The 27,434-nt window shown below is 41.9% G+C and overlaps 2 protein-coding genes across 10 annotated transcripts in view; one reads left to right on the plus strand and one right to left on the minus strand.

Annotated features, from left to right (window-relative positions):
* The window catches only part of RAPGEF6 (Rap guanine nucleotide exchange factor 6), a 179,758-nt gene extending 156,928 nt beyond the window's left edge, over positions 1 to 22,830 (minus strand). For 7 of the 8 annotated variants that reach the window (XR_013992373.1, XM_081035330.1, XM_081035328.1 and 4 more), the window contains exon 1: positions 22,533 to 22,830. Coding sequence is in view for 6 of the 8 variants with exons in the window: in XM_081035330.1 (XP_080891456.1) it covers positions 22,533 to 22,601 (69 nt within the window). In the remaining 2 variants the exon portion in view is untranslated. The remainder of the gene's footprint in view (positions 1 to 22,532) is intronic. The other variant, XM_081035331.1, reaches the window with a different exon arrangement.
* Positions 6,973 to 10,484, plus strand: LOC308491788 (uncharacterized protein). 2 transcript variants are annotated; one of them, XM_081035821.1, is made up of 2 exons: positions 6,973 to 8,630; positions 9,611 to 10,484. In XM_081035821.1, exon 1 carries the CDS (start codon positions 7,161 to 7,163, stop codon positions 8,016 to 8,018), a length of 858 nt encoding a protein of 285 aa, XP_080891947.1. In that variant the 5' UTR covers positions 6,973 to 7,160; the 3' UTR covers positions 8,019 to 8,630; positions 9,611 to 10,484. The 2 variants fall into 2 exon arrangements, with proteins under 2 accessions (XP_080891947.1, XP_080891948.1); XM_081035822.1 differs by having other exon boundaries at positions 6,978 to 7,529; positions 8,406 to 10,484.
* Positions 22,831 to 27,434: the final 4,604 nt, after the last annotated feature.

A 27,434-nucleotide genomic window follows, 5' to 3' on the forward strand; every position in this document is an offset into this window, starting at 1 on the left:
ACAGTGTATGAGGGTTCCTTTTTCTCCACAGCCTCTCCAACACTTGTTACTATTTGTCTTATTGATGAAAGCCATTCTGACTGGGGTGAGGTGACATCTCATTGTGGTTTTCATTTGCATTTCTCTGATGATTAGTGATGTTGAGCATTTTTTCATATGTCTATTTGCCATTTGTATATCCTCTTTGGAGAAATGTCTCTTCGGGTCCTCTGTCCATTTTTCAATTGGGTTGTTTGTTATTTTGTTGTTGAGTTTCATGAGTTCCTTGTATATTTTGGATATTAGCCCCTTATCAGAGGCACTGTTTGCAAAAATCTTCTCCCATTCAGTTGGTTGCCTCATTATTTTGTCAATAGTTTCTTTTGCTGTGCAGAAGCTTTTCAGTTTCATATAATCCCATTCGTTTACAATGATATTTCTTATCCCATAAGCTTTTTTGCAATGGACGTTACTACTCCCTTATCAAAAATTGGAATCTATGTGCCCTCACCACGGATCTGGGTTTCTCCTGTGATTTGTTCTGACCAAGAGTGTGGCAGAAGTGAGGCTGTGTAAATCTATATTCAAGTACACAGAGACCACCCCTGATGTGAGGAAGCCCAAGCTAGCTTCACTGACAGAGAAAGGCCACACGGAACAGCACCAAGCCACCAGATATGTAAGTGACCCCTTCTCAGACTGTCCAGCTACCAGCTGAATGCAACTCAAGAATGATCCCAGTCCGGTTCTGTGAGGCAAAAGAATCATCCTCCCAGCCAAAGTCTTCTGAATTGAGGGAATAAATAGAGTCCTGACAAAAGTCTGACTCATACTGAGCTCACTGAGCCTGCAGACCCACCCAATAGTCTCTCTCCGCTCCTTGAGTTTATAATTAGAATTTATATTAACCCCTACAAGTAAGAACAACCCCCACAGTGGGTCCATGACATATGCGGTAAAAGCTGTCATAGTGGAAAAAGCCAAGCGGAAACCTCTGAAATTGACCCAATCCTCAGAACAAGACAGTTAGTAAAAGACAATATTGTTTCCAGAGAGGCAAAGAATATCAGACTAGTGCCACCAGTAAAGATTTAAATTATGCATGGGTGATGGTCCCTATTATACATGATGTCTGATCTGCAGAAAGCAGATGGATCCTAAAAATGACTGGAGACGCCACAGACTTAACCGAATTCTAGCCCTGGTCCCAGCTCCAATTCCAGACACAGTAGTGGCGCTGGAACTGATTAGTTCAGCTTCAGGTTTTGATTTGGTGAATGTATTCTTTTCCATTCCAATTACAAAGGAGGATCAGAAACAGTTTGCATTCATGTGGGATAATACAGACTTACAATTTTGCCTTAGGGCTATTTTGACTCTCTTATTCTCTGTCATGAGATAATCTGAAGACATCTAGACCTCCTGACCCATTACATAGACGGTATCTTGCTGACTGGACAGGATGAGTAAGAGAATGAGCAAGAGGTGACGTCCTTGATAACACTTTCAGAACGTGGGAGATAAACTCTATGAGGACTCAAAGACCTGTCATTTTAATGTTTTTAGGGGTGCAGTTGTCGGGGGCATTTCAGGACATCTCCCCCAAAGTAAAAGACAAATTGTTGGGACTTCAGCTTTAGGTCAAGATGGAATAAGAGGCACTGAATTTACCTTTCACCTAAAACAACTAAAAAATCAAAACAAACATATGAAACAACATTTTTCAAGAGGTAAGACCTCATGAAGCAAATGACAGTGACACCAGAGAGAGGGGAAACAAATGAGGTGACTCACGTGATTATTACATCCTACTGCCTGGGAGCTGGCAGTCTGGGGAGAAGATGGCTAGAGTTTGCAGAGCAGGAGAGAGCAAATGCTACACAGAGAGAATGTATGTTCTGGAAACCGACAGTGTCTTAAGTTGTGTACTGAGCATCTCACGCATGTGAAGAAATACCTGAAGTCGGAAAGGATCAGAGTAGTGGTCCTCAATGAATTGATTTTGCCCGCTTGGTGACAGAGCAATGTCTATCACATTTTGGGTTGTCACAATTTAGGGGGGAGGGGTTCTATTATCATCAAGTGACTAGAAGCTAGAGGTGCCACTAAACATCCTACAATGTGCAAAACAAGTCCCCAGAATAAAGGATTATATGGGCTAAAATGTCAATAGTGCTGAGGTTTAAACACCCTGGATTAGAGGGAACAATACCCAAAACTCAGAGGAACAGGAGGAGTTCCTATTCCCGTAACATAAAGTAGAAAATCTCATAATTCACAGCGCATTTAGTAGAGTACTCAGAATTAGACAAAATTAAACGTAGCCTAAATGCTACTCTGGTGCTACATAATATAGCTTAAAAAAAGAAAAAAAGGCCCGAAAAGATCAAATTATTTCCAAATTACTTAACTGTATCCTACAATAAAGCTGAAGAATATTTACAGGAAATACAAAAAACGTGCAGCATATAAAAAGGTAAAATTCACAATCTCTGGCATTAAATTAAAACTTACCAAGCATACAAAGCAGGAAAAAAATTATCCATAATGGGGAGAAAAAACAACCAAAAGTGACTCAGTAATTATACAGCTAACAGAACTAGCAGAAAAGGATATTTACAAATTTATTAAAATTATATTCCATATGTTCAGGAAGATACAGAAAATATTAAGCAAGTAATATGAATTTTTTTTTTTAATTCCAGAGATGAAAACAATAATATTTGAGATGTAAAATACACTGGATGGGATGAATAGCACATTAGACATTGCAAAAGAGAAGATTAATAAACCTTAAGACACAAGAATAGAAATCAAAAACACAGAGGAAAAAGATGGAAAAAATTTGAGCAGAGCACCAGCAGGCTATAGGACAACTTTAAGCAGCCTAATAAAAAGTCACTGTGGGGAAGAGAGACAGAGAAAAAAAAAGAAAACTTTTTGAAGAATTGTGGAAAATCTTCTCTAATTGATAAAACCTATAAACTCACACATCCAATAGCTCAGCAAACTTTTAACATAAGAAAGATGAAGAAGACATCAAAGCACATCATAATCAAATTGCTTTAAAAAAGGTAAGGAGAAAAATTGCAAAAGCAACTAGAGAAAGAAGACAAATTACATAACAACAACAAAGATTAGAATTAGAGCAGACTTCTAAGCAAAACAATGCACTCCAGACTACTCTGTAGTAACATCTTTAAAGTTACAAAAGAAAAAAAAACACCAGAAAACTATAAACTTAGAATTCTACTCCCAGTCAAAATACCTTTCAAAAAACAAGGCAAAATATTTTTCACATATAAAGGCTGAATGAATTAATCACTAGTAGAACTGCTCTACAAAAAAAAAAAATGTTAAAAGTACTTCAGAAAGGAGGAAAACAATACCAGATGGAGTGAACAGAACTGAAAATGGTTAACTATATGGGTAAATACAAATCCTTTTTATAAATATTTAAAAGACAATTGTCTAAAGCAACAACAAGGAAGATAACGTATTGTGGGGGTTTCTAATATATGTCCAAGTGAAATACATGACAACAATAACACATAGGCCAAGAGGTAAAAAGAAAGCATACTGTTGTAAAGTTCTCACACTATACGTGAAGTAGTATAGTATCACTCGAAGGTACACTGTGATAAGTTTAAGATGTATACTACAAACCTTAATAAATCCCATAGTTTGTAGATTCTTTGGATGTTCTACATATACAGTATCTCTTGTGAATTACAGTATTTCTTCCTTCCCAGTCTATGTACTCTTTTTTCTTTGTCTTGTCGTATTGCATCAGCTAGGACTTTCAAACCAATGGCCAGAGTAGGTGTGACCACACACTACAAACACAGCTGCTGGGGCCCAACCCTTTGAGTTAAGAGTCATCATAACCTGGCCAGACACCCACAAAAGGACTAATCTATGGAAATGTGCTTCTTATTTTTAACCTCAAGACAATTTTGTTTTAGTGGCAAACAAGTTCTGAACTCTTAACACACAAATGTTATGTTTATGGCAAACAGTATCAGACCACTCACATTTGACCTGCCAGACGACGGTAGGCTAGTGTCAAGAACCCACAGAATTTTCTCGGATTCTTGACTGAATTTATGTCCTATAATTTCCTGTTGTCAAGTCAGAGGATATTTTAGGTACATCATTGATGATGCTGTGAATAGCTGACAAAGAATTAGGAATTCACTTTTCGATTTTAAAGTCTAAGCGAGAATTTAATTCACAAGTTTTAAAGCACAAACTATGTGGTTCTTCAGTTCTCTGTATGAAGAGCAAGAGGCGGACGAAGTCTATCAACTTTAGGTTCGAAAAGCCCTTCTTCAAATGTGTGCAAGTTTGCTCTGTTGTTTGTCTTAAATCTCCTTATTCTAGAGGAACAATCTGGCCATATGAACATGAAGTTCCCCAACAGCATCGATCAACAGTAACTGACTGGACCTGAACAGAAGTACCGTGTTTCCCTGAAAATCTGACCTAGCCGAACAATCAGCTCTAATGCATCTTTTGGAGCAAAAATTAATATAAGACCCAGTATTATATTATGTATTATATTATTATGTTATATTGGGTCTTATAATAAAATAAGACTGGGTCTTATATTAATTTTTGCTCCAAAAGACCATTAGAGCTGATTGTCCAGCTACGTCTTATTTCCAGGGAAACACAGTATTAGCATTATTCCTATCAGGGGTTGGCAAACTTCATCTACAAAGGACCAGACAGTATATATTCTAGGTTTTTCTGGCCATGCGGTTTTTGTCACGACTACTTAACTTTGCTTTTGTAGCACGAAAATAACCAGCAATAAAGTAGGTAAATTAATGGGTGTGGCTGCATTCCAATAAAACTTTACAAAATAGCTGGTAGGCTAATTTGGCCCCCAGGCCATACTTTGCGAACACCTAGTGCAATATGGTCAAAAGTATCTACCAAGTCAAACCATGAATGAACTTCTCTTTGGAGAATACCTCAGCTTATAAGTTTTGGTTTAAGCTGAAAACATCAGATTTTCATTTTTCCAACCTTCCATAAAATTAGAGCTTGGGCAAATGATCCAAGTGCTACCAATCAGACACAACCATCCCAGACTTTGAATCTAGTGATTGCAAGAAGCAAGAACTGCACAGAACCCACTTTGGCAGGTAGTGGTAGCAGCAGGGTCTGTCAACGCATGCAGTGTACAGCAGAGTGGTCAGGAGAGCACGTTGTGGTGCCCACTCTGTGCAGCGCTAGCAGCAGCAGTATCTACCAAATCAGTGATCATGGCTGCCTACCCCTAAGTCTCCTTCTCTAGCAATCCCATCAATTCTGTAGCTATCCAGTATCCTTTTAATAAATTCCTTTTTAAAAAATTGGCCAGAATTAGGTTCTGCTGCACATAAGTAACCGCCCTGAGAGACCCTTAGGGGAGGCACCATCAGGGTCACTTGAGAACTTGTTAAAAATGCAAACTCTCAGGCCCCTTCCCGGACCTAGTGAATTAGAACCTCTGAGAGTCTGTGGTTTGATAAGCCCTACAGGTGGTTCTGAGGCTCACTGAAGTTTGAGAACCCCTGGTGTACAGGTAGGACCTACGCCACTCTGGCTACCTGGCTGATAACCTAGTAATGAGGACGAGACACGAGCACTGAGACATCCAGTCAGTCCTTGGCCCTCCAGCGCACCTGGCTGGAAGATTACAAGACGCTAAGCAAGCATTCACAAAAGGACAGAAAAGAACCTCCCAGAACATAGGACGGTTGTAGTAGCAAGCTGATTCTCTCATAGGATGTGGGTGGTTATGGTATTTTGTTTATACGGGACAGCCAAGCAGTTGTTGACTGTGTAATGCTGGGTTTAGAAAGGGGTTTCTTGTAGGTCCTGTACCACGTATCTCATAAGCAGGTTTGAGGTACTGCATTACCTATTAGGCTCTTGGTGTGTCCGAGACCAATAAAAGCTGTTACAGAAAGTCAAAACTAACAAACAAAAAACCCTGACAGGCACAATGGAAGTCTTACAGCTATTTCCTAGTAGTAAAATATTTAAATGCTAGATTCAAGGCAGTGTTTATTATTTACAGTGTGCACCTGAAAGCTCCTCTTATTGAGCCTGAAAGAGGGAAGTTATGAGAAAGGTGAAAAAACTAGGAGTCATGAAATCTCTCAGGATGGATCCTAAGGTTAGTACAGACTCAATCCCAAGATATACTCGGTATATGCTCTGTGCCTATAGTCCTATAATGAAAATGTATTCTGAAGAATCTTCTCCAAATAATTGTTAGGCTAAATGGAGCCTAACAATGTGGTCTCCTGGACTCTGGAGAAAGCCCTGCATTCAAATTCTGCCTCTATCATTTACTAAACATATAACCTTGAATAATTTGCTTAACGTTTATTATCTGTACAGTAGGAAAAATAAACTATTTTGCTTCGAACATAAAACAAAATAATGCTTATTAAGGGTCTAGCATAGATTATCACACAGTAAACAGTTAACAATGCTAGTATTATTCTGTTTCCCTGAAAAGAAGCCCGGGTCTTACACTGTATTTCCCCCAAAATAAGACTGGGTCTGACACAATGTTTGCTCCAAAAGACGCATGAGGACGTATTTTCAGGAGATGTCTTCTTTTTTCATGTACAACAATCTACATTTATTCAAATACAGTCATGTCATCTACTTCTGGAACATTGTCATAACGTACTAAATGCATCCGTCTGACTGACAATCTTAACTGGGACTTGTTTTAGGGGTAGGTCTTATTTTTGGGGAAACACGGTATATACTTATGTTATAAAATTATAAAACAAGGATTAAATTACATTCAGCAAGCTATTTTAAAGATTTTCTACAGTATCGCTGTGGGGACAGAGTCCCACAGAGCAGTTTCCAGGCTCTCGGCCTCACGTGGAAAGGTGCTGGTTCGGGTAGCAGATGGCCATCTGCTGTGGCCAGTTAGCCAATTGGCAACTGATATAACTGCCGCTGCGCTGGGGAGTGGGAGTCGGTCAGTTGGCAGAAAAGCGGACAGCAGGTTGCACGTCGGGTGACTCCAGCCTCCAGTGAGCCCATAGTGGTATGACTCCCCTACCTATGGCTTCATGGGTGTTCCTTTTTGGCTTCACCATATCCTGCGTTATTATGTGGGGAGCGGGAGCTGAGACCCCGCAGGCTGCCCCGCCCGACATATGGTGCAGCGAGGAGGGTGTGGGTCGGCCAAAACTCTCCGGAATGTACTGGAGCAGTTTATACGTATAAAAGCTCAGTTTAATAAGCAGGGTACGGTGCCAGCCAAAACCTACCAAAGCATGGTGGAGCGGTTTGTGCGTGTGAGAGCTCAGCTTCGGGAGGCCCGTGAGGAGCGACGCCGGGAGCGGGAGGCACGGTCTGCCTGGGAGACTCAAGCCTCCAGTTGGCACACCAGCTTCTTGGCCATGGATGGCGTTGCCTTCATTTTGGTGATCTGCTGCGGCCTTAAGCTCCAAGGGTTGTGGACATCTTCCGCGGAGACCTCCACCCACTCAGACACCTGGCACGGCGAGCAGGATTCCGACCAGGTAGGAATGGAGTCTGACTCTGGGCAGGAGGACGTGTGGCCCCCACACAGTGTGTGGTGCTCGGTGGCCACTGTTCTCCGGAGTTGGACCCCCAAGGAGGGGTGGGAGGACATGGACGGCTCTCCGGCCAGCGTGGAGAGGGCCCTGCAGGCTCTGGCTGAGCGGTTGCTGGAGGAGGAGAAGGATACAGCCCGCCGTGTGGGCTGGATGTTCCTCACGGCCTTGAGTCTCAACACGGAAAATGCGCTTAATGAAATGTCCCAAGTGCCAGACCAGGTGTCCCGGTTGGAAGCGCTGGAAGCTCGGGTCCGCCAGTTAGAAGAGGGGCCCCACTGTGGAGACTCTGAGGCAGAGGCGGAGGAAGCGAGTGGAGACAATGTAGCTTCCAACCCCCAAGCCCCGCCAATCTTGAAGCAAAGGGTAAAACATGAGCAACCTTTGGGCCCCGGAGGGTGGGGGCGTTGCTGCCAGCAACCCAGCTGTGACTGAGTTCATGACCTACACCCCTTACACTCCCACTGAGCTGCAGGAGCTGGGGGGGCGGTGCTGACAGCGCCCTGGAGAGCCAGTCTCGGCTTGGCTACTGAGTTTATGGGATGAGGGAGCAGACCACACTCTGCTCCCCAGGCGAGATGGAAAAGCTAGCCTTTGTGACAGTGCATCCGTCCCTATGACAAAGGTTACAGAACTGCCATGGGTTGGCCCAAGACCAGGGCAACCATTCTCTAATGGATGGCTCACTGCTGCGGTACGCACAGTATGGGGACAGGCTGGCGAGCTGCCAGACACTGTGAGTCAAGGGCAGTCATATGCGGAACTTACTCAAACCATCTGTGAAATGGGTATGAGACATGCTATTTTCAACCCTAATTGCAGGGGCCGGATGACGAGCATTTTACAGCCAGCATGAGAGATCTGGTTTTGGATAATGCACCTGCGAGGGCTTTTGGATCCTGGGTTGCTATTCTTACACCTTATGTAGGGCGACGGATCCATGAAGTTACAACTGCCATGGCCACCCTCGGGGATGTTGAAAGCCGGAGGCGAAGGAAGTTAAGACAGGAGGTCCGCACAGTTGAGACCTGGAAGCCCAAACCAAAGGTAAAGAGGCGAGGTTGCGGGCTCGATTAGGGGTGGGGCCAAGGTACCCGGTCAGAGGGGACAAGCAGGGACCGGAGGCCCGGAGGCCCCACGTGGAACTGTCCATACATTGGTCCCCTTCTAATGTGCAGAGGGTTTTGGCCCTAGCTGACACTGGTGCAGACTGCAGTCTGGTTTATGGGAACCCAGAACTGTTTTCCGGACCAGCAATCTGCATTGATAGTTAAAGGGTAAAGACTGTGACTGTGAAAGCCGTTTCCTTACCACTGGGTATAGGAAGGCTTCCCCCTCGTACCTACAAGGTTTATGTCTCCCCCGTTCCGGAATATATTCTAGGGGTGGACGTGCTACATGGCCTCAGCTTACAGACGTCGGTAGGAGAGTTCCGTCTCCAGATTTGAGTGGTGAAAGCGGTGACACGCGGGCATGCTCACCACCCTCCTCAAGTGTTGCCACAGCCCTGGCACATGGTTACAGTGCGACAGTACTGCCTGCCAGGAGGGCAGGAGGAGATTGGTCGTACAATATTGGAGTTGGAGAAGGCACATATTGTGAGGCCAACGCACAGTCCCTTTAACTCCCCAGTATGGCCTGTCAGGAAGCCAGATGGGACCTGGTGAATGTCTGTGGACCATAGGGAGTTAAATAAGGTGACACTACCCTTGCACGCTGCAGTGCCTTCAATACATGATTTAATGGATCGTCTGACTGTCAGCCTGGGGACAGACATATCACTATGTTGTGGACTTGGCCAATGCTTTTTTTCTCCATTGACATGGCACCCGAGTGTCAAGAGCAGTTTGCTTTTACTTGGTATGAGCGGCAGTGGACTTTTCAAGTCCTTCCACAAGGATACTTGCACAGCCCCACTATCTGCCACGGGCTCGTGGCCCAGGATGTGGCACAGTGGGATCGCCCGTCCTCTGTGGCCTTGTTTCATTATGTCAATGATATTTTATTAACATCAGATTCTCTTTCAGATTTAGAGCAAGCAGCTCCCCCTCTTCGCCACCTGAAGTCACGTGGCTGGGCGGTGAATGAGGAAAAGGTCCAAGGCCCTGGCTTATCCGTCAAGTTTTTGGGTGTTGTGTGGTCAGGTGCCTGAAGGCTAATATGGCACAGAGACACTCGAAGAAGACGCTTGTCGCATAGATTGTGAGGCGAGACCCTGTAGGGGTGGATTGTGGGGACAGAGCCCCAGAGATCAGTTTTCAGGCTCTCGGCCTCACCTGGAGGGGTGCTGGCTCGGATAGTAGATGGCCGTCGGCTGTGGCCGGTTAGCCAATGGCCACTGATATAACTGCCATGGCTGCGCTGGGGAGGGGAGTCTGTCGGTTGGCAGAAAAGCGGACAGCAGGTCGCACGTCGGGTGACTTCAGCCTCCAGTGAGCCCATAGTGGTATGACTCCCCTACCTATGGCTCCGTGGGTGTTCTTTTTTGGCCTAGCCACATCCTGCATTCTTATGTGGGGAGCAGGAGCTGAGACCCCGCAGGCCACCCCGCCCGACAATAGCCAAGTTAACAAGGCCATGCATTAAACAGAGAATTCCATTCCTTCAGTTTTCTCATCTATGAAGGTGTAAATATATTCTGCAAAATGGCAGTAAAGAGCTAGAAAACACTTTACACACCTGAGGCCCACACTCTGGTTTCTAAATACCATTTCCTACTAAAAGGAAACAGGGTTTCTTGGATAAATGGCTGATTTCAGCTCTATGGCAAGGCAAGTACAAGCCTGGAAGATCTTTTTGGGCCAGAAAGTAAGGTGCTACTTAAAGACTAATGGGGTCGTGTCAAAAGGACATAGGAGCTAACTTTGAAAGAGCTCTTACTGGCTCAATCTGGGGCAATCTAACAATAAAAAAACAATGAAAATATTAAAAATAGAAAAACAATCCTTGAATCATAGTGATTTTTTTAAAAAAGGAGGGAGGACAGTAGGTAAAGTACTTCTGTACAGAATACCATCTAATAAATGTAGAATGAATATACAATGAGAAAATTATCACTTCGTAACAGCAAAGTAATAGTTAATTTGGGCAACAATCATCAATGAATGCTAAAGCCACTAGGTGAAACACTGTTGGAAAACAAGATATCCACACATTCTCTAAGTATCACCTTAAGATGACTTACAACTTATAGCACTGTACCTTTACAACAGAGAAATAGAAGTGATCAAATTTAGCATCCCAATAATGGAAAGAACTGATACTATGTGTCTTCTGATGGGACAATATAGGACAAGAGAACATCATATTTGTAGTTCAAGAAAATGATTTAACCTGAATCTAATCATGAGAAATCAGATGAATCCAAACCATGATACATTCTAGAAGACAATTGGCCAGACTCTTCTAAAAGCCATGTCCATGAAAGAAAGAAAGACAGGAGGACTGTTGTTCTAAATTAAAGGAGACTAAAGAGGTATGACAACCAAATGTAATGTACCATGACTGGATCCTGGATTGAAAAGTGAAACAACTATTAGGTTGGTGCAAAAGTAATTGCAGTTTTTGCAGTTACTTTTAACCTTTTAAACCACAATTACTTTTGCACCAACCTAATACAAGAGACATCTTGGAGATAATGGTGAGGAGTGAAGTATCATCAGCTCTACAACTTACTTTCAAATGATTTTTGCAAAAGAAAGTATATGCAAGAGAGAAGGCGATAACGTAAATATGGCAAAATTCTTCCAATGTTCCTGTAGTTTTAAATATTTAAAAATAGAAAGATGGAGGGTGGGGAACACATGACTATTTCCAGCTTTCTCCATGTGCTGACATATTTCTAGCTTTACTTAAATTTCAAGTCTTCATTTAATGACCTGTTATCTTTTTTTCATTATCTTTTCCGACGCATCCCCAATCATCACAGCATGCTGACCTTTGCCCATTAACCACTGCCCCCAACAATGTTCTCTGGAAAAGCCCACCTCGTTCCATCACTGTATTAGAAACTCATCTTGTCTTGCTATATATTTGAGATACATTTGTCAGAGTAAACTTGAACATTTTATTTGTAGATTAAAATACACTGCCTAAATTACTTGAACATTAAATTTTATTAATAAAATTGCTAACATTAAATTATACTTTGAAATTTTAATTTTTATAAAAGTTCCAAATGATATACTTAAACATTAGAACTCTAATAATTAATCCCAAATGACAATGCATCAAAAGATCAGGCATCCAATTACTTATAAGTTCAAAGTATAGCCTAAAGTTCACTTTCCTGATCCCAATATATATTATGAAGTCACCCAAGATTTGCTAATCCCAAATTTCACAATCACTTCTCAATCCTCAGCTCTCTTCACATTTTCTATAGCATTTAACTGCTTACACATTCATCATTCATTCACTTCCCCTTTCTAAAACTCTTTCATCCCATCCCTTCTGTAGTATGTTTCTCTCTAGGTGTTTGTCCTAATAAGAAACATTTAGCAATGGTTACAAGGACAGAATGTGAAATTAGAATGCCTGGGTCTGAATCCTGACTCCAGTTTCCCAGCTGTGTGACCTTAGACAAATTAATCTCACTCTCACTCCACTTCCCTATATAGACAAAACGTTTCATTGCGCTTTTCTGTATTGTGCTTCACAGATATTGCCTTTTTTTCTTTTTAAACAAACTGAAGGCAAGATCCTCCACAAGCAAAAAGTTACGACTTGTTTTACTGTGATACTCGCTTTATTACAGTGGTCTGAAACTGAACCTGCCAGAGCTACGAGGTATGCCTGCAGAATACCTTCTTTCAGAGATTTTGGAAGGATTAAATGTGTATAAAGCTTTCATAACAGTGATAGGCATCCAATAAGCACCAGAGGTCTTAGCCATTCTTACTGCTATTACTGCCTTTCTGCTCCAGCTGCTCCCAGGTCTCCTTCACAGGCTTTGCCTTCTTTTCTTATTAACTTAAAATGTTTATAAAGTTTATATTCCCAGAGCTGTGACATCTTCACTGGAGACTCCCTACCATCAGTAATGTCTTCCACATCCATAGCTTCAGCTACCATATATTGTCCCTTCTTCACCTAACTCTTACATATTCTAACCTATACTCAAATCAGGACTCCCTTTTTCTAAAACAATTTGAATGAGACCTGCCTATCCTCTACTCCTTTCTCCCAACAGCCCTCCTACAAACTCCTGAGCACCTGAGATTCACAACGATCGCAGTACCTAACCAGGCTGTATGTTAATCGTGTATTTGCCTATCTCCTCCCCTAATGAAACAAATTCAACCTTTTATCCTTGACACTTAAAAAAATAGTGCTTAATAATATTTACCACACAAATACTGATTAGGCAGTCTTCCTCAGAAAGAGTATTATTCAACTTTGCCGCAGAGAGTCATTTAAGGAGTTCATAAATAATCCACACTCCACTCGGCACTTGTGACACTCAAACTCTTTTCTAAAAAATGTGATGAAACCTTCTCATATTCATTGAATGCTTTTAAGAAGCCCAACAAGGACAGATTACCATCCTCTGAAAACAAACGTGTAAGCTGTAAAACAAAATGGTGTTAAGAAATCCCATATGAAGCACACCTGTTCTCACTCCACATAAAACTTGAGAATTATAAACTTTCGTTAAATTGACATAGCCCCTTACAGTACATCAGACAGCACAGGCAAGATTAAACAAGAGGCATTTATTTAGGAAAATAGGCATCTATACAGATGGTAGTACAGAAAACAAAAGCTTAAAATACAACCTAAAGTGGTGTTTGATTCTTATAAAGTTATATTCAGATAAAGAGAAAGCAGTGGGGTGCTACTGGACTAAGTCCCCGATGAATCCTGTAACCTTGAGCAAGACATTTTCCCTCTTTGGAGTTCAGTGCCTTTATCTGTACGTAACTCATTTCACTAGCTCTTCAGCCCAGCAGCTGAAGTATTTCTGGCAGCTCTAGATATGTGTTCCCCGAGACACGGAGGCGGGGCTGCTACTTCCACCAGCACGAAGTCTGCTGTCCAGCAAGCCCCCTCTCCTGCCACACAGCAGAGCCTGAAGCGCTGCCACTGCCACAGTTCCAGTTTACAGCAAAGTAGTGAAGAATATCTAGTAGTGACAAACTGATGGTTACCGGAGGGGTGGGGGGCTGGGGCGCTGGGTAAAAAAGGTGCTGGGATTCCGAAGTACAAATTGGTAGTTACAGAACAGTCTCGGGGATGTAAAGTACAGCACAGGGAATCGAGTCAAAGACGTTGCAACAACTATGTACAGTGCCAGGTGGGACGAGACTAATGGGGGGGGGGGAGATCACTGCATAAAGCAGGTCAATGTCTAACATTACACTGTACACCTGAAACTAATGTAATTATCAAATGGCAACTGTAACTGAAAAAAGAGTAGTAGTAGTAGAGAAATGTCAAATAGGGGCTGCTTGTGCCTCCGTAACCTCACCTTCTTAATGAAGGGGCTCATTCATTACCTACAGCCGGACCTCAGTGTGCACAGGCTGGTTAAAACGTAAACCCAAATGATAACCCCGCCAAAGAGCTCCCAACACGCGGTCCCTTCCCAAGAGCAGGACTGTCACACCTGGCCCTCCCCTGTGCAGAATTCTCTCAAGGAGGCTCCTCCTCCTCAGCAACAACACCTTCCGGTGTCTAAACTCCTGGAGGCCAGTTTTTTCCTCACGTTGGGAATCTCCAGGTCATGGAAAATAAGGCGCCCAGAGAGGTTGTCTAATAAGGGCCCCGTCCAAGTTTGACATTCTCTTTCCATCCAGCTGAGTTTACAAATAAAGGCCAAAGGGCCCCCGAAGCATAAGTTCTTTTCCTTTCCACGGAAGCCTGAATGTGCATCTGCTCTAGAAGAGAACAAGAGGATCTGTGTTCTGCTCCCGAGATGTGCACAGCGACTCACTCAAGTGTCTCGAAGCACAATGGTGCTCTTTCGACAATTCTTTACAAACCTCTACAAGTGCACCTTTAAGGACCATTATTCTAAATTCTGAAACAGATTAATAAACAATTACAGGGACATGAAACTGGACATTCTTTGCAGCTCTGGATCCCTCTTTAACTGTGGGTAACAAAACTAATCTAGTTTTTTTGTTTATTGAAAAACTCTTTTCCTGATTGTAAATAGGCAATTATATTAGCACCTAGCTGAGCGTGAAATTTTTGCTCAGCTTAAGTTTTAAGACATCTGGTTAGAAACATGAGAAGTCAAAACTGGCATTTATCTGTGTTTCTCTGTGAAGTTTCTGAGAAATGTATTTGACAGCCATATAAGAAAGGAGTTGTTACAAGGTATGACTACGTTTCCTCTATCTGTGTTGTCTCAGAAGAACTGCCAGGTAAAACATACAGTTTATGGTAACTACTTTATTCCTATTTTAACAAGAGAATATTAATAGCAAAATTTGCTATTATGCCAAACTTCAATAGTCTTTATCCCAGCACTTCAAATATGAGATCAATAGAAATCACTGCTAGAATAGTAGGGAAACAGTATTTTGCACATTCCTTTTCTTTTTAAAGTCATTTACTCTACCAATATTTGGATACCTACTATGTACCAGGTATTGCACGATGGTAACTAGGAGATAAGAGTCACTACCGTCAGGGGTTCCCAGCACAATCAGAGACAAACATGCAAGTCATGTAACACAGCTTGGTAATCGCTGTGGTGGAGGAAACCGCAAGTATCCTGGGAACAGCAAGAAGTGGGAAAGGGAGGAAGGAAGAATGCACAGGTTTGCAGATGCGCACTGGGGATGAGATTTCAGGGAGGAATCTGCATTTGCCAAGCCAGAGGATGGCATTCCAGTTAGAGGCAACAGCAAGCTGATATGTGTGGCCACCACTTCCTGAGTGCTCATGACAGGCACTTTGCTAAATACTTCACCTATTACCTCTTTTAGTTCACACAACAATCCCCAAAAGACGTTCAGTCTCACAGAAGTTAGGTAACTTGCCTAGGGTCCCTCAAATTCTGTGCTGGAGCCCAAATTTCAAGTCTGCTTGTGCAACTGCAAAATTCCAGGGCTGTACATACTGGACCATACTTTCCCATCCTTTGTAGAGCACAGAGACGAGAATATGGCACAATGGACAAGGTTCTCACCTCTGCGTATTACAATTACTTAAGGAGCTTTCTGTAATACCAGTGCTTAACATTCCATTCCAAGAGGTTCTAATTCAAGAAATGAAGGGTGGGCCTGGGCATTAAAAAAAAAATTCCCTAGGTTGAGAAATATACATAGCCTATGTTGAGTTGTACTGTGTTAGAGGACACTTATACGTAGTTAAATGCATGTGTTTGGGGGTAGGGGACGATAAGGCTAGAGTGCCAGGCACGAGATGGTGGAGACTCTGTATCCTTCCTCTTCTCTTCAGAGACAAACTCACAGACAGTACACCGACTACCTTCATTTTTTTGGGTTTTATTCTCTCTTGAATCCACTGTAATCAGGTTCTTTATCAATCAGGCCACTGAACTTATTCTGACAGAAAGCAATCAAAGAATTTATCAGTCCTCACTTTTCTTGAACTCTCTCTAGTGTCTTGACATTAGGGATTTCTTTCTGAAACACCCTCCTATAACAGCACTTTTCTGTTCTCCTCTTATCACTAACAATTTCTTTTCCTTCTGTTTTGCAGTGTTCTTTTCTTTCCCCCACCCCTTTAATATTAAAGCACACAAAGGATCTTGTCCTTCTAGTCTCACTCTGCTTTTCACCCTGGGCATTCGTACCAATCCCATGACTTCCTTTATAACCCACGTGCTGTAGACTCTCAGACCAATTCAGACCGACGGCCTGGTTGGATCTGAAGCTCCAAATGCTTACTGAACATTTCCCCTGTAGGGAGTCTCAAACCCTTTCCAAAACTGAATTCTCTTCCCACCCTAAATTCTCCTCCTTAGTAGTGTACTCTCACACATACTGCCCGAATCAGAAATCTAAACTTCTGCATTACTCTTGCTCCTAGTCCAAGACTGATCCCAACAAGCAAGAGACAGGAAGGTTTTGCAAGACTTTGCCCGACTCTTGCAGAGGCTTGAGAGGAAGGTAAGCACAGGGTGTATCTTGGCCTGAACAGCAGTTATCCCTGAGTAGGCTTCCACAGAGTGAGATAGACAATCCAAAAGGGCAAAGTAAAGGGTAAGTCAGGATATAAAGGATAAGCAGATGAAGATCAAGGAACGCCCCAAGAGAGGAGAGTCAAAGTCCAGTCAAAGTCCAACACAAAATACCAAGGCTTCACAGTCCTCTTGGTTGCCGGAAAAACACACTGTCTGATTCCACCCAAATGAAGTTCAAAAGCAGGCAGAGCAAATTTATGGTGAAAGATGCCAGAACAGTGGTTTCCTTTTGGAAATGGTACTGACTGGAAGGGGCAAAGGGGGAGTTTCTGGAGTGGTGGTTTTATACACACACACATACACACACATATATATTTGTGTATGTATATCATGATTTGGGTGGTAGCTAAATATATTTGTAAAAATTAAGCTGGGTATGTATTATACTTAGGGTATGTAGATTTGACTAAATGTGTATTACAGTCAATTTCAAAGTTAATAGTCTCTCACTATCTCACACCCGAAAGACGGCATTTGTTTTTCTAACCAGGACCCTATCTCCTGGTTTCCTGGTCATCCTCATGTAATTGTTAACAGTTTACCTCTCATGCAGAAAAGTCTCCTGGTTTGGACAGCATGTTGTAGGTTTCCCTAACCTATAAGCCTCCCTGCCTCTAGTGTTGCCATACATCTTCAGCAATGCCCACAGAGTAGTCTTTGTGAGACTAATCCTATTTCTGGGCTTTGAACCCTCCAATGGTTCTCCTTTATTTATAAGATCGGGTCCAAATCCCTGAAATGACTCAACCTTGCTAATATAGCCAGCTCCAACATTTAATATCCAATACCATGCACCACCACGCTGCCCTCAGCACCCCATACACTAGCCAGTCAGTGTTTTGCAAGCTTTTCTCATTATCACACCCTTCCCAAAGAGCATTTTTAGACATTTTTTCCTGATTGCTGCCCCACCTCCAATTAAATACTAAGGAATAAGATTTTGTCAGGTACGGGTGAGTGTTGGAGGGCCACAAACCATAGTAATAGCTAAGATTTTTTTCACTCCCCCTAAAAACCATTTTGTCCCTTTGGGAATGACAGCACCCCCACTGGGAATGCATGCTCTAGACTTACAGATTGGCTTCTCCATCCACAAGTGCCCCTGGCTTGTCACCATTAGTGCCTTTGCTCCTGCTGCTGTCTGCATGACCTCCCTTCTGAATAGCTGTCACACAGTATTTAATAATCAATTTATTGCTCTCCAAGATTTTCCTTTTCCCATTTGCAATCTCAAAGTGTCTGATCCATACATTTGTCACTAATAACCTTAACGTTTTACTAATGTTTTCACGTCTGTCTCCTAAGTCAGTGAAGAATAGGGTCAAATTTCCTTCTACAACCTTGGCTTTTAGTATTGTCTGACATATCATTTGTTAAATGAATGGATAAATCAATGTTATCATCTGGGTGAGATAAACATACATCTCAGGTTACCTGAGACAGTCCTCTTTTAACCGTTCTTCTGGCATAAATATTAATAGTACCTTTTTATTCTCAAAAATTTTATCTTATATTGCTAACCTATCTAGGCAATGTGAAATAATTAAATTTTGAGCAAGAGGAGAACATGATCAGCTCTGAGCACTAGGAAAATCACTCTAGCAGTAATATGACAATAAATAAAATGTCTCAAGCAAAAAATTCAGGGGCAAAACAACAAAAGAGCCTGAACTAGGGTAGCAGAACTGGAGGGGAAGAAGTAGAAAGAGATTCAGGATGCAAAATCAACAAAGTTTAGTGGCCTGTTGGATACAGAGAGGAAGATAGCAGGGGAATCGAGTAAAAACACAAATTTCTGGACTGAGCAACTGGGGCAGTCACCAACAGAATACTGAGGAGGAATGACGAGGCTTCAACTCACGACTGGTGATTGAGGAACCTAGAGGACAATTTAGTGGTTAGATATATGGATCTGAAGCATTTGAAAGAGGGAAAGACGGACTACATAGTCCTAGGCGTGAACCTATAAAAATTAAGTGAAGCCAAGTTGATGAATGAGACTACCCAAATGCACAAAATCAGCAGTTCTAATGAAGAGTATTCTCTTTTTAACCTGAATACTTTACATAACTAATTCTAAATTTTGTTCTCTTGAACATATTTATTGATCATTTAATATACACAACAAAGCATGGTATTAAGCACTTAGGAAGGAAAATTAACCATAACAGAGCAATAAGGAGCTCACTCTGAGGTTTAAAAACAAGAAAGGTCATAGAAAAAGAATGGTGTAGAATATGGACTGAGTTGAGAAACAGTCAAATCCAAAGTCTCAATTTTGACCGTGGCATCTTTAATTTCGGTATTACAATGCAAAAAGAATACCTTAAGAGCTTCTGTTGTTTTAAGCACTAAGTTTCCCACAGAGTATTTAAGTCTAAAATTTTCCATCAAAAAAAAAATCTTTGAAAAGTGGAAAAGGAAATCAGAGAACCAACTCAGGAAAGACAATGTGCTGTGGAAGCTGGATCTACAAAGTAGAAGTGGCCAGAAAAGTAAACACTGTTAGAAAGCAGTTCTAAATGGCATACTTTACAGTATGTTTCTGTGCTTAGTACTGGTTCACTAGGATTATGCTTGAGAAGATAGTTTCATGTAAGGACAACAGACGGTTCAAAGTAAAAGAACCATTAATTCTGTCCCAGAAACAGAGTTCTTTACTCATTACGATACAAACATCTGATTACAAGATTATAAGACACAGATCCTTATCTATTTGTATATTTTTTCATAATTCTTTTCACCCAGTAGATATTCAAGGAAAAAATAAGCTGAATTAACAGTATCCCCTTATATTGTCACTTTATCACTTGGCTTCCAGGATACCACCTCTCTCGCTAGGTTTTTCTTCTACTGCACTGTTTGTTTCCACTCATTTCCCTTTGCTGATTTCTGCTCTTTCCCCCCAACAGTGTAGTGATCAGGTGCCCAGGGCAATGTCTTTGGTCCTCATCTGTTCTCCAAGTAAACTCACAACCCTGGTAATTTCATCTAGTCTCAAGACTTTAAATATTATCTATAAGCTAATGACTATACAATTTCTATGTCCAGTCAAGCCTTCTTTCTAGAAATATAAATTTGTATATGCAATTCCTCACTCATTTGCATTCTTCAACATTTCTAAGACATTTCAAACATGACGTGTTCAAAACTGACTTTCTGATCTCCTTCCCACCCACTCACCGCCTGCCCCCAAATCTTCTCCAGCAGCTTTCCCCATCTATCTGATGGCAGCTCAAACTCTCTTTGATGGTAATTCCAACACTCAAGTTATTCAGGCCAAAAACCTTGAAACCATGCTCAATTCTTTCTCTCAAAGCACATATCTAACCCATTAGCAAATTACGTTGGCTAACCCGTCCACACATTTCTATAATTGGTTGATTACTTCTCACCACCTACATTACTACAATTTAATCAGGGTTACCATCATCTCTTCCCCGCTTTAACTGATGTTCCTGTTTTCTTCTATCCTTGCTCCCATGTAGTCTATTCTCAACTCAGGAAGCAGCCAGGCAACTCTTTTAAATAGTTAAGCAGGGTAACATCATACCTCTGCTTCAAACCTTTTCCCAATCCTCTCTTTCACTCAAAATAAAAGTCAAGAACTTACAATGATTAGGTCCTACACGCGGTGCCCCATCCTGTGCCACCGCCACCTCTCTGACTTCACCCCCCTACTCTCTCTTGTTCACTCTTCTACAATCACTCAGCACCCTACTATTCCTGAACCACCAGACATGCTCTCTCGTCTTAGGGCCTTTGCAATGACTACTCTACCTAAAAAGCCCTTTCCTCGTGTACCCCACAGCTAATTCCATCACGTGCTGCAAGGCCTTAATCAAGTCACCTCTACCAGCAGAACACTGACTGTCTAATTTAAACTGCTACCCAGCCCTTACCCCTCACTTCCAGTCCCTTTAGCCTTTTTTTATTAGCAATCATCAGCTATCATATTATGTTACTTACTTATTACATTTATCTGCCTTCTCTCCTCCCCCTTCTATTAGCATGTAAGCGCCACCAAGGCAGGCCTGTTTGGTTCACTGATATGGTGCACAGAATGTAAGCTTTAAACTGGTGAGCTTTCAATAAATAACTGAAATGAATACATTTCTGTATTAGCCCCTTAAGAGTCCACTAAAAGAATAAGGATTTTCTGAAAATAGAAATTAACTTTTGAGAATTTCATCAAATTACTTATCACTCATAAATTATCACTGGGATTCAGGTTACCTCTTCTTTATTCATACTTTCATACCCCAAGTCATACTCATTCAAAAACTGCCAATGAATCAGGCAGTTAACACGTTATGCTGTTAGACGTCAGGGATCTACTCTGTGGACTGTGGGGCGGTCATTTAGCATTTCCTTAAACAATGCTGCTGTTCCAGTAAAACAAGGTAAAGTACTTATAGGCACACAATGGCCAACACAATTTTGAAAAGTTTAGAAAATCTTGTTAAAACTCAAAAATAGGCAATTTCAAACTAGGTAATTCTGTTATTAAAGAGATGTAGGATTTTTCTCATTAAAATGTGGATTTATCATAAGCAATATTTAAAAGCAAAACTGACATTATACATTGTAAGCCTTGCATGACACTTCCTAATGATATAAAAACTATGGCAGAGTCACCTGAGCAAGATGAATGCTTTCAATTAGCTCACAATTACATTGAGAATCATCACAGTGAAATTAAAACACATGGGATTGTAAATACAGGTCTCCAAAAAGGACTCTGGGAAGTGGCAGTATTTGCCTTGTTTCTATGCAAAGATCACCATTTCCAACAACAAAGTCTGACCCATCAAAGCTATAATTATGGCTTGAATAATGTCATGTCACAAAAAGTCAGTCCAAAGTTACTGAGACCTACCATGCAAAACACTATAAATCTGAAAAACTCAAGTGACTTAGGAAGAATTAACCAAAGCATCTCATTTCGTTTACTGCAACTACACACAAGACAATCCAACAATCCATTCACATTGTTTTCAGTTTTTGCTTTCTGGTTTAGAAAACATAAGCCACTTATTTCAGAAACTTCTCCAAATCAAAGAAAACCTTCCAAAGAAATCTAAGCACTCCATAGGGATATGCAAGGTTAATAGATTTTAGTTATGTGCCTGAAAACCAGCCCTCAGGTCAAATGAAGATCATTTAAGAAGATGCTATTACTGCTAACCCAATACAGCAAGTTTTGAATTCCAGCAGAAAATGCTGTAAAATTTCCCAATGACAGTCTGAAAAAGCACCTCTAGAACTGATCTTTTAAACGCATCATCCTCCACCAGAATTCAACATATGACTGGATGCCAAGTTTCAAACTGACGTTGAAAACTTTATCTTTTCTTTGAAAACTTTCTTTTTTTAAGCACTTGTACAGTGCTTAAGGGACCTTTAAAGAGAAGTTATTTCTTAACATGGCTGTTCCACTTCACTTAAAATTTCTACCTCTTTTTTCAGTCTACCTACCTCCAGGTAATCTTACTCAGAGACCCGACCCACATTTTACCCTAAGAAAATACAATTTAGTAAATGGTGTTCTCATCGAAAACACTAGGAAGTCACGGATAAGGTCGGTGGACGGCGAACACGGCGTCGCGAGCGGGAAAGGCGGTCGTCACCCGCCCGGGATAAGGGCCCGGGTCGCGGGACGCTGAGAACAGATACCGGGGCAGCAGGTGCGAGCCTCTGGCAAAGGGACAGTGGCCGCAGGTTTCGGACCGACAGGGGTACACCGTCCGCCGGACAGCGGGAAGCGCGCCGGGGTCGGCCGGCCTTACCTCGGGAGTGCGCTCCGGCGGCTTCTTCTTCAGCGCCTGCCTAGCGCCGGGGTCCACGGGCGAGTTCATGGCCGCGGCCCCGGCCCCCGTGCTCCCCAGCTCACCCTTAGCAGCACACGTGACAGCCCATTTACCCTAAGCACGGGGTCTCCACCCCCCACCCCAGAGAAAGGGGACTCCGGACCGCCGCAGGAACCCGGCTAGAGCAAACAAGCCTTCGCAACGCCCGCCCAGGGCCTCAGCCCACGCGTGACTGGCCAGAGAGAAGCCAGCGCGGGGGACGAGGGAGGGCAAGTGCGCATGCGCAGCACGCGCGAGCACGCAAACGAGCGCCCAAGGGCGTGACTCCGCGGTGACGTAAGAGTGGGCGGTACACTTAGGCCTCTTCCAACCCTTCTTCGTGAGATTTAAAGACACGTCGCGAGACCTCACCTAAACCTCTCACGGAATCCTCCTCGGAGGTGAGGTTTCGACCGCCCCAGCTTCCGGTGGAGGGGCCGGAAACGCGCTAGAGGGACTGAGCAAAACTAGCGTGTGGGGACAGAACCGTGGGGAAAGCGTTCTAGGTAGAGTTGTGTTTGTGCCGAAATCCGGAAGCTCAGGGCGTGGCCAAGCCCGGGGCGGACCTCCCGCTCTGCAACTCCGACGCCCCTCCCTTGGAGAACGTGCGGAAATCGAAGCCGCCATTCGGCGAATGAGGAAGTTCATGTTTAATAAAACGGAATCTCTTGTGGAAGAGGCCCACCGGGAAATACTTGCCCGGTCCGAGACAGACGTCCCGAGATTAGGGCGGAGAACTCGAAGCTCCGCGGCCTCGCAGGGTGGGGCCGCCGCCGCGCCTCCCGCCAGCTGCTCCGCGGGTTCGCGAGGCCGGCGTGGACTGCGTCCACACGCCGAGGCCGAGGCCGCCGTGCTCGGACGGCGCGCCTTAGGGCGGCCCGACTGTTCCCGCGGTACGCCTTGCACACTAGTCCGTGTCTCGGTAGCCCGAATAAAGCCAGTTTCCGTTTACTTACTGGCCCATTGGTAAGGAAACGACCCCTCTTTAGGGCAGCCGGAGCCCTGCAGAGGCCGTTTCCACCTGGGCTCGCGGACAGAATTGAAGGACTCATCCTCGGTCAGTTCTTCTCACCACCTCGTCGTGCACAGACCCGCCGCACCAGTCACACAAGTGCTTGCTTTGGAGCCACCACAGACACGCCCTTTCCACTGAACTGTAAACCACCCGAGGCCTGTGTACCCCGTGGAGGTACATCTTAGTATTTCTCACAGCAATTTCTTTAGCTCACTAAACTCAGTGACTTACGCTTATGACGTTATTCACAGTTTTAAATCAGATGTTAAGCATTGAAATTTTAAGAGGAACAAAAAGGGAGGGAGGATTCAGGCAGCATCATTCTGGAACCTGTAATGGTTGATGCCGATAAGGGTTTTGTTTTCCGTTGGCAGTTGGGCTTGCTCAAACCAAGTTTACAACATAATATTAGCACATTTCTTTCCTTTTTTTTTTTTTTTTTTTTCTGCAGTACTCGACAAAAACCTTACCAGGGAAGTTGTGGCTCAGCCATTCTGGAAAGAAAGTAACTGTAGGGAGATCAGGAGGAACTGCAATGACCCCTTTTCATCATTTTTGTGTGTGTATCTAAACATATCCTCAGAGGTCTGCCTTAGAACACAAAGGGTATCCCTTCCCTTCTTCCAGCAGCAGTTTCCAGAGCCACATCAATATTCTAAAAGAGGGAAAAGGAATTAAAGCATGAGGGCCATAAACTTTAGAGGCAAACACCTGAATTTGTGTCTTTAATAGATCATTTCTGGTTAAATGACTTATTTAATATCTATGAACTTCAGATTCCTTATTTGTAAAATGGGAATCGGACCTATTGCTTTAGGAATCTCTGAAGATTATGTGGGACAGTTCACCTGAAACACTTAAGATGTTGCCTACACAACCCAAGAACTCTTCATTGTTTGTTCCTTTACCTCTTGAGACTTCTCTAAAGCAGAAATTCAAGTTTGAAGAATCGGATGGGTTTATTTCTGTTTGTTTCAATGCCAAAAATATTTTCCATTAATAACTATTCACAAACTCATTTAACGTATTCGTGAAGGTGTGGAGCACAGGAATTCTCACAAACTGCAGGTTAAGTGTAAATTGGGAAACCATTTTGGAAAAAAAAAAGTATCCAGTGAGGCTGAACCTTAACATACCCCATGACAGTAAGTCCACTCCGAGACATATATTCTAAGGAATACTAGTACACCAGAAAAGATAAAAAACGTTCAATGTTCATATTAGGCAAAAACTGGAAATAACCCAAATGTCCATTAATAAGAGGATGGATAAATTGTGGTATATTCATTCAGTGGGATGCCAGCTACACACTGTATGGATGATTCTCCAACATAACACTGAGAAAAAAAGCAAAACAAAATATGGAGTATAATTTCACATACAAGGTCCGAACACTAGCAAAATTAAAGTATACCACTTAGGGATGCATACACAGATGTAAAACTATAAAGAGAAAGCAAGAAAATGATGCTCAAGAAACAAATTGGTAGTTACAAAAACGAGAAGAGGTTATGTACAGGACAGGGCTCAGGGAGAAGGGAACTTCTGGTTTGCTAATAATAATTTACTCCTTGACCTAAATCATAGTTACATTAGTGTAGTTACATTTACTCACTTTTCTGTATATAATATTTCACAAGGAAAAATGAATTAAGTATCCAAAAATAACTTACTTTATTAGGTTTTGTCATTAAGACAGAGACAGTAAAAACAGTATGTTAATATCCAAGGTAACTATACATATCTGTATTTAAGCACATTTTCAAAATCTATCATCCTCTACCATCTCGTATTATACTCTAGTATGTTGAAAAAAGTGAGAAGACAGTGAAAGCTCTAAAAGCTATTTTCAGAGGAAAGGCAACCTCCAGAATAGCATTCATGAGCATTAACTTGTGTCTGAAATGAAAATATAATGGTACTGAATGCAAAAATTTTATTAAATTCTAGCATAATAAAAGCATGGTTTAATCTTTAAAAAAAATAAAATGAAACTCCTTACCCTTATTTTTCTTCATAATTCTTACCACAACCTGACAGCATATCTTTTTTGCCTATCTATTCCACCAGTGGGAAATATATGAAGTCCATGAGAACATAAAATAATTTGCATTATTTACTGGCATAACTGTGGCACCCAGACCTGTGCCTAGCACAAAGCAGGTGCTCAATTATTATCAAAGAATCAGTCTCTAAGGGTGGGGCCTAGGATTTAATACCTTTTTTTGCCATGTATAATACGCACTTTTGGGCCCAAATTTGTGAGGGAAAAATAAGGATGTGTATTATACGTGTGTAGTAATAATTCGTATCTATATGTTTTTATTTGTTTATGAGTTAAAAGTATAACTCTAAAAATCAATAACAATATCCATGTGCAAAATAATACCTTGAAATATGAAAATCAGTTTTGTTGAACTTATGACAAATTTGCAACAACAAAGAGTTTTTGGCCTTCTATGATGCATAAATATCGTAAATTTGTTACCAGTACGTAAAATTTCTCATACCTTGTATCTGTTCTTGTGTAATTATTTGTTACATAAAATTTCTTGTACAATATGTTAAAAAATAAATGCTAGAATTCCTTTATAATGCAAAAAAACAAGTACCTAAATGTAAACAAATAAAAATTTGAATTAAAACAAAAGACTTTTTTTCCCCTGAAAGTTTGGGCAAAAGACCTGGGTGTACATTATATACGGCAAAATATGGTATTTTTCAAAAGCTATCTGGGTGTTTCTAATATGCAATCGGGTGTGAAAACTACTTTAAACTAACTCAGGTTCTGGATTATTTGACCCATTTTAATTCCAGCCTCTGTAACACAGTGAAGGATATTGACTTATGCATGCTGGACCAAATGTGTGATAAAGGGGCATCACAAGTTTTTGAGGAAGTAATATCTTCCTTTACACAACATTTCAATGTTATTCCCCTTGAGACAATTTACGTAACACTGCCTTTATCAATAATTTTAATCTGAGCACTGAGGTGAACATAAAGACAAGCTTCTGGACTGTCCTTGTTAAAATAGTCACTTGGAAAGGAAGGAAGCTCAAGCGTCTTCAACTTAACACTCTCCTTAGAATAAATACAAGTTTATCTGTGGGAGTAGACATCTAATCGGACAGTGTTAACCCAGACAGCTCTGAAATCTGATGAAGACCAAAAGGCCGACCAAAGTTCTCTTGACAAATAGATGGGGGATTTCATGAGTATATTCTTTAAAAAAAAATCTTTTGGACTATTTATATTTTCATTTCTTTAGGGAAGTTTCAAATCTTAAATTTAGAGCAAGCATGGCTTACACTACACTGCACTACAAAGCAGGACAGGAAGCACTACACTCTCCAACCTCCACCTTGTCTATCTAAGTTCTTCCCATGCAGAGTGACAATTCCCAAGCCCCCACTGCACCTTCATTCAGCTCAGGTTTGGTCCTACTTGCATTAAACCCCTACCTTCCACACTGGCCAAGACACATGAAGAAATCCCAGATATGTTTATATTTGTCATCACATACTAGTTGGAAACCACTCTGGTCTGAGAGAAAAAATGGACCCAGATAGGAAAGACTAAATTTTCTGTATCTCAGTTTCTCATCAGCAAAATCATTCCTCTATTCCTCTCAGAAATGTTGCAAGATCTTTCTAAACTTATGATGGAACAGCACATATAAACACAGGTACCAATTATAAACCTCTAAAATACCTGTTGAATGCTGCCCAAATACTCGGTATGTCCTCTCTTCTCTAAAACAGTGCATTTACTCTTAGGTCAAACCTAAGAGCAATAAATGTAAAATGATATGAAAACAGGCCCCT

This window comes from Rhinolophus hipposideros (genome assembly GCF_964194185.1).
Source record: "Rhinolophus hipposideros genome assembly, chromosome: 23".
NCBI lineage: Eukaryota > Metazoa > Chordata > Mammalia > Chiroptera > Rhinolophidae > Rhinolophus > Rhinolophus hipposideros.